General features: G+C 28.1%; 1 protein-coding gene and 1 long non-coding RNA gene across 3 annotated transcripts; both read left to right on the forward strand.

Moving 5' to 3' along the window:
• Positions 1–4,952: 4,952 nt before the first annotated feature.
• Positions 4,953–5,555, forward strand: LOC107845302. Its single transcript, XR_001666773.2, has 3 exons — positions 4,953–5,177; positions 5,289–5,357; positions 5,439–5,555. It is a non-coding gene; the product is annotated as an uncharacterized LOC107845302 (long non-coding RNA).
• A 556-nt stretch (positions 5,556–6,111) lies between these two features.
• LOC124888163 lies at positions 6,112–7,133 on the forward strand. Of its 2 annotated transcripts, XR_007046290.1 has the most exons (3): positions 6,112–6,240; positions 6,630–6,746; positions 6,832–7,133. XR_007046290.1 is itself a non-coding variant. In XM_047398647.1 (2 exons), exons 1-2 carry the CDS (start codon positions 6,645–6,647, stop codon positions 7,090–7,092), a joined length of 363 nt encoding a protein of 120 aa, XP_047254603.1. In that variant the 5' UTR covers positions 6,434–6,644; the 3' UTR covers positions 7,093–7,133. The 2 variants fall into 2 exon arrangements, 1 of the variants encoding a protein (XP_047254603.1); XM_047398647.1 differs by lacking the exon at positions 6,112–6,240 and having other exon boundaries at positions 6,434–6,746.
• The last annotated feature ends 287 nt before the right edge of the window (positions 7,134–7,420 follow it).

The following is a 7,420-nucleotide window of genomic DNA, read 5'->3' on the forward strand; positions in this document are numbered from 1 at the left end:
TGAATTAAATTGATTGTATTAAATGAATATTGGATGAAACAATTGAGGTATAACGTCCTATTTATACAAGTGATGAAATAAAATAAATCTAAATTAAAACTCAACACTAAGCCGACTTCAAATCATCTAAATAAGGTAGAAATCTAAACAAAATACAAAACAGTAAAGTGATATACTCCAAAATAAGGTAGGATACATTCCTAAAAAAGATACAAAATATTAAAAATATATACTAAAGATTTACCTAGGATGTAAAAAAGGAATAAAATAATATATAAGAATTTTTTAAATTTTGGCCGAAATCAACATGCCAAGTTATATATTGTAGAAAACAAATATACAATGAGATGAAATAGATGAATCAACTTGTTTCAACAAATAGATATATCAATATTCCAATAGTGTTGTAGTGTGGATTAAAACCTGGGAGCTCCATTTTGTTATTCTTAGGACTCATTGGATATGTGAGATGGAATAGACAATGATATTCCAGGGGATTAGCTATACCATCTTCTACATAGAATAGCTAATCCCACTATTTTGAGACATCCCATAAGATTATTATTTTTTATCCCACCAACCAAACACGGGATAAATATTCTCGCATTCTATCCTGTGAGATTACTATCCCATCCTGCGTACCAGATGAGCCATTTTTCTATGTGATTTTGGATGTCATAAGAGAGGAAAATACAATGACGTAGACACCTAAAGGGTAAAAATGAATTGTTCTTGGTCCTTTTTTATTATCAGTTTCAGGTGGTACTAGTGCCTGCTAGTTGTTACCCATTAATATAGTGGATCTTACCCATCAATATAATGAATCTAATTGTAAAATTTAAGGTTAGCTTGTCAGAATAGGTTTTCATCAGCTATTTTGTTTCTTCAGGGTAGTTGAGATTAGTCACCTACTATAGCTTTTCGACTTAGTTCTGAAAGATGACATATAATTTATAAATTGATAAAGACTATGTATGGACTTCTGGAAAGAACAAGAGGTGGAATAATGTTTCCATAATGATAATGAATCATCTGGATATTCCTGCGAAATGAAGAATTTGTGAGATTATTCATTATTCCACCTCTTGTTCTTTATTTTTGTAGGCTATTGGAAGGGATTATGCATATCTTCGTTTGATGATCTTGATGAAGAAAAGGAAATTAAAGGAAATGGTTAGTGCAATTTGCAGTATTCAATATTATGCCCCATGTTTACACATTCTTTTATTAAAATGGTTGTCATGTGGTTTACAGGATTATAATGCAAAAATAAAGCTTGAAAGCATTTATGCATGTCATCCGTAGCAAGACAAGTAAATCTTTCTTTGCTTTATTCATGTTATTTCGGATCTTTGCCTATTGCTGCTTAGCCTTGTCTGTCGAAATAAACAGTCTAATTGTCTCATCAAAATTTTGTAACAGTTATTAATTGAGAACCTTTTATTTTTACCATCTTTCCATATATACCAAGGAGTCCCCTTTGTTAAGTTCAATAACTGAATCTAGCTGCTGCAACATCTGAAAAACTATTAACTCATCCAATATTTAGTTATTCCAGTTTCATCAAAAATATACTTGCCCGTCTGAAGTTGAATGAAATTTAGCTATAGAACCACTCGTATTGATGGACAAACTGTATGACATTGAAAAATTGATCTTTAAGCTTTTATACCCTTTTCAAATATCTTAGTTAAACCAGACTTATTCAGCATTTTTGACTTCTACTTTAGTATGTAACTGAAACTCATCCCACAACCTGCTGATATTTTTTGAAAGTTATCATCTCGAATGTGAGTTTATAGGAGAAGGTCTCCAAGTATCTATTTTCAGAATGCTTTAACTTCTAAAGAATATATTCACAATCACTTGAAAAGGAAACTCTTGTTTTGCATCTTCATATTCTGCCCCCTTTTCTGTCCCTCAAAACCATTTAACCAATTGAAACTTTATGTGGTTGGTATTTCCCTCCCAGAAGAACTGATACCTTAAATGCATATATCATGTTAAGAGTCCTACTTTAAGCTCACTGCTTTGTGGATATATTGTGGATCATTATAGTATTTCTAATTTATTTTACTTAGTTATTGAAAATTATCTGTGCATGTTTACAATTATAGGTTGCAGCGATTTGTTTGCAATTTTTCTGTGTCAAGTTTGGCTCTGGTGAGGTTTAACCACTCTGAAGTAGAAACACTTTTCTGTGAGTTTGGGCATGCCCCACATCCATTGCTTTCAAGAATGGTACTTGTTTTATTTTGCTTCAGTTTTATTTTGAAATGATCATCGAGTTCACTTGATTGCTTCTTATATGAGCAAGAATGCCGACTCTTTTTCGGGTACAAGGGTTCTTGACTGTGTTGAAACGCTTTCAAACTTATTTGAGTGAGCCAAATGCAGAATCGTTGATCTATACTTCTTAGCAACAATGAAGAGTGATGTTTAGACGTACACTGCTCATTTGTTATTTTCAATTTGTATAGTAGTCATTATAAAAATAAGTTAGTTTTTAATAATTGTTATTGTTTTGTAGATTTTCAAAATAACGAAAACCTAGTTAAATACAAATTGTAAATAGTGTCGCTATAGAATTAAATGTCATCAAATGCTTGTGGTTAGTGATACAACATTTTATCCTCAAAAGTATAACTTTTAGACAACATTATTTTTTCAAGACTAATATTTTCATCATAAAAGCATGACTTGTAGTGACAAGATTAATTTTTGTCCCAAAATTACTTACTTATTACCTACAAATCACTTTGTACTTTATGAAAATTATGATTATCACTAATTATGATATTTTTAATGACAATTTTCTTTTGACGGTAATAGAAATATTTTTAGTGACGACATGATCATTTTTAACGACGAAATTGTTAAAAGATTAAGGAAAAATTATACAATATATACAAAATACTATATTAATTACATAATATGGTTAATATTTTAGAAAATTACAATTGGGAAAAGGCTCAAATATGACATTGAACTATCAGAAATGACTCATTTATGTCATCCGTTAAAAGTTGAGCTCATTCATGCCATCGCCATAATAAAACTGACCCATCCATGTCATTACTTATAGTAGCCAATTTTTAGAAAACAGCTTTGCCACGTGCCAGCGTATTAGAGGTCCACGTCATTTTTATTTTTTTTTCAATTTTTAAAATTTTTTGTATCCATTTAAAAGAATCCACCCAACTTCTTGATCCATTAAAAATTAGTTTGATGTATGACGATTAGGTTAATAGTAGAGTCAAAATTTTCATTAAAAGATTTTAAAATAACATAAAAATATATATGAAGAAATCAATGAACATATATATATATATATATATATATATATATATATATATATATATATAATATACATTAATTTATTTTATACTCCCACACAAATATATACTCCCATATTATCTAACTTATCAAAAATATATTGGATTTACTTTTGTTTTTATATATGCCAACTACCCTTAGACTATATTATACAAATTCCATGTCATCTTCATTTTATTCTTTCTTCTTAGATATTTTATTTCATTAAAGAGAAAAGAACAATAAAATTTTGGAATTAATCAATTCATTGAATTAAGTATATAATGAAATGATAAAGACTATACATACATAATATTTGTGAGTTATAACTTGCATGCATGACTTATATATTGTTTTTATTCAATTTCTAATTAGGATTGGACCACTTAAAATTAATTATATAAGGATATAAAACTATGACGTCTCACCAATTTTTATGTAACTATATCATTAAATCAACTTGTAATTTAAGAAAAACATAATTGTAGTTTAGGCAATTATTCTACCTCCAATGATTAATGTTGATTGTCAAATAATTATCTTAATATATGATTGTGTCAAAACATTAAATGACATGTTAAAAAAGATGAAAGGGAGCAGTATAATGAATGTTTGAGAGAACAATGTCCCACATGAAAAGTAAAAAAGAAATAAAATTATTTATAAAATATCGGATATTTAAGATCTCTTGAAAAAAAATGTCAATTTGGTTCAAAGCGAATAATATCAGACAATATTAAAAGTATTTTATGGTAATTAATTAGCACAATAATTGATATCAACACCACTGTATTGAAATTTTTGCAGGATGGGTATGAGGATGATAGAGTGACGGCATAGGACGTATTGTCTTATTGTCTTTGCTTGTCTATGGATCAATTTCCTATATTTGACCACAATTTTAAGCAACATACAATAAAAAAAAAGCCGATGAGCTTGGTAACTATAAATACTCGGATGATATGAGGCGATACACAAATAATCCCAAAATTAACTCATTAACTGTAATTAATCAAGTAAAACTTAGTTCAAAGGGAGATGATTATATTATTGATCCGTATTGTGAACAGAGTCACAAGTGAAGGTCAGAAAAGGAAAAAAAACTATTGATATGGGGAAATATATAAATAATCTCAAATTTTAAAAGCATAGATCAAACTAATTTTTAATGGATCAAAAAGTTAGGTGGATTCTTTTTAATGCATCAATTTTTTTTAAAAAAAATGACATAAACCTCTAATATGCCGCCACGTGGCAAAGCTGTTTTCTAAAAATCGAATGTTAAATGTAATGGCATGGATGAGCCGATTTTGTAACGGCGATGGCATGAATAAGCCTAACTTTTAATAGATGGTATAAATGAGCCATTTCTAATAGTTCAGTGGCATATTTGAGCCTTTTCCCATTACAATTTATAGTCATTTGATAATTTAAAATTAATTTATTGGTGGGGCTCTATATACAAATATATAAGATTTGTATATACCAATTTTATCTCTAATTGATTTATTTCTAATATTTTATTTTTTCTCTCTCTATATTCTATTGATTGAATAAACAACAACAATGGGATTATCAAAACTCAAGATTATTGTAGATATGCTCTTCAACTTTCTTTTCCTTAATTTTCTCTCAAAAAAGCATATACTTTCTCCTTGATTTTTCATTGAAGAATCAACAACCTTGGCAACATCATAATACACAATTATTCAAAAGATCTTCTTCAAATTTTTTTCTATTTGTTTTGCGCTCAAAATTACTATAATATCATAGAATATCATCATTAATTGTTCTTTGAAAAATTATTTTGGCAGATTTGTCACCATATAAAATCAGTTTATGATATTTATTGAAGATTTCAGGTAATCTTTTAGTATTTTTTTATTTTTAGATTTATTTTTTTTTATTTTGAGGTAATCTTTTAGTACTTTTTGTTATTAGATTGTTCATCTATTTTGTATTTTTTTAATTAGGGTTTCAAGTTATCAATTACTTGTTGTTTCAAATGGATGAAGAAACCCCTAATAGGAGATTGGCAAGAGGTATTGAAAATATACCCATGATTAATTGTGATGCTCCATCGTTTGATTTGAGTATTTCTTAATTAGATAGTGGAAATGCAGATTTTTTGATGGAGTTGAAAGTGGACAAGTCGAGAGCAGAGTCACAAACATTACATTCACGGACAAGTCGACTTTTTAACATTCAAGTCAAGAATAGGTTATTTTATTATTGTTCATTTTTTGAGGTTTTTAAAAGGATTACATTCATATTTGCTGGAAATGCTTCAATTACAAACTAACTTTTATTGTCATGCAATTACTTCATATGTTATGGTGATTAAAATGGCCTTGTTTAATGATGTAAATTATTGTGATGCAGAGATTGCATATATTATTATGGTTAAAATGTTCTTGTTTAACTATGCAAATGCTTAGTAGTTTCTTCACTTTATTGCATATACATATATATAGTTTTGATTTGAATATATGTATATATGATTTGTATTTATGTATCCCAACATATATACAAATTGCAATTGGATCTGTATACATTTTGCCCATATACAGTATATGTATATACAATTTATGGTTGGCTATTAGTTATATACAATTTACATTTATACAGTTTCATCTGGATATATGGATATAGAATTTGCATTTGGATATATGTTTATACAGTTTGATTTGAATATTATTTCTTTGCAAGTTATAACATATATACAATTCAATGGTCATTTATAACATAATTATGTGGTGTGCTTTTTTATTGACTTTTTGTATTTTAGGTGTTGAATACAGAAATGGAAATCGTTGTTCAAGCTGATTCGGTTGCTGAGTTAGAAAAAAAATTGATGAATCGGAAAACTTAAAGAAGAATGATGCTGATGTTGAAATACAAGATCATCCTTTTAAGCAGACTGAAGTACGAGTATCTTTTATTCATTAAATTTTTTATTTTGATTCATTTTTTTAAGGTTTTTAAAATGAATACATCATATTTTGTTGGACATGCTTCAATAAGAAACTAATTTTTCATGTGATGCAATTATTTCATATGTTAAGGTGATTAAAATGTTCTTACTTAACGATGCAAATGATTAGTAGTTTCTTCAATTTATTGCATATACATATATATAGTTGTCCGTGTGTATATATGCATATTTCATTTGTATATATGTATGTAGACATATATACGATTTGCAATTGATAATATATACAGTATGCACATATACAGTAGACGTATATATAATTTAATGGTCATATATAACGTACTAATACGGTGTATTTGTTTATTGACTTCTTGTATTTTAGATTTTGAATACAGAAATGAAAATCAAAATTCAAACTGCCTTGGTTACTGAGTTAGGAAACGCAAAGGAGATCGATGCTGCATATGAAATAAAAGCTCATCATGTTGAGCAGACTGAAGTACGAGTATCTTTTATTCTGTAAATTTTTTATTTTGATTCATTTTTTAGTTTTTTTAAAATATTTGTGGTTATATTTGTTTTAGGTGGATGAATGCACCGTTGAACGTGTAGATGATCACATTTGTCAAATGAAGTTACAGATAGTTAATTTTCAGACAGATTTAATCATTCAATCTCATGAGAATCAGGACTTGGTTGCAACTTCTATTCATATAGTTGACCCTATTGATATCGAGCAACACAAGTCTACTCAATATCTAACGGAATCACATGATTTCATTCCTAATGATTTGCTCCCAAGTTTAAACACCGAGAGACAGATTATAGCTATAATTCTGGTATAGGATTTCATTCGTATAATTATGGTATAGGAAGGTATTTTTGAAGTTGATTTATTGTAACAGTTTTATGACTTGATCAATTTTTTTGAAACAACATAGTATTTATACAAAGTTGCTTTAATATTTAATATATATACACTGTTTCGGTTTCAACTATCATGAGTCACAAATGATGAATTCTTTTTAAAAATTTTATGTTCTCCATCATTAATATCGTAAGACGGAAATGTACTGCAAGTTTGTGTGTAAAATCTTTTATATATACATACACTGTTTTGGTTTCAACAATCATGAGTCACATATGATGAATGCTTTTTAAAAAATTTGTGTT

Source organism: Capsicum annuum, chromosome 10, assembly GCF_002878395.1.
Source record: "Capsicum annuum cultivar UCD-10X-F1 chromosome 10, UCD10Xv1.1, whole genome shotgun sequence".
NCBI classification, from domain to species: domain Eukaryota; kingdom Viridiplantae; phylum Streptophyta; class Magnoliopsida; order Solanales; family Solanaceae; genus Capsicum; species Capsicum annuum.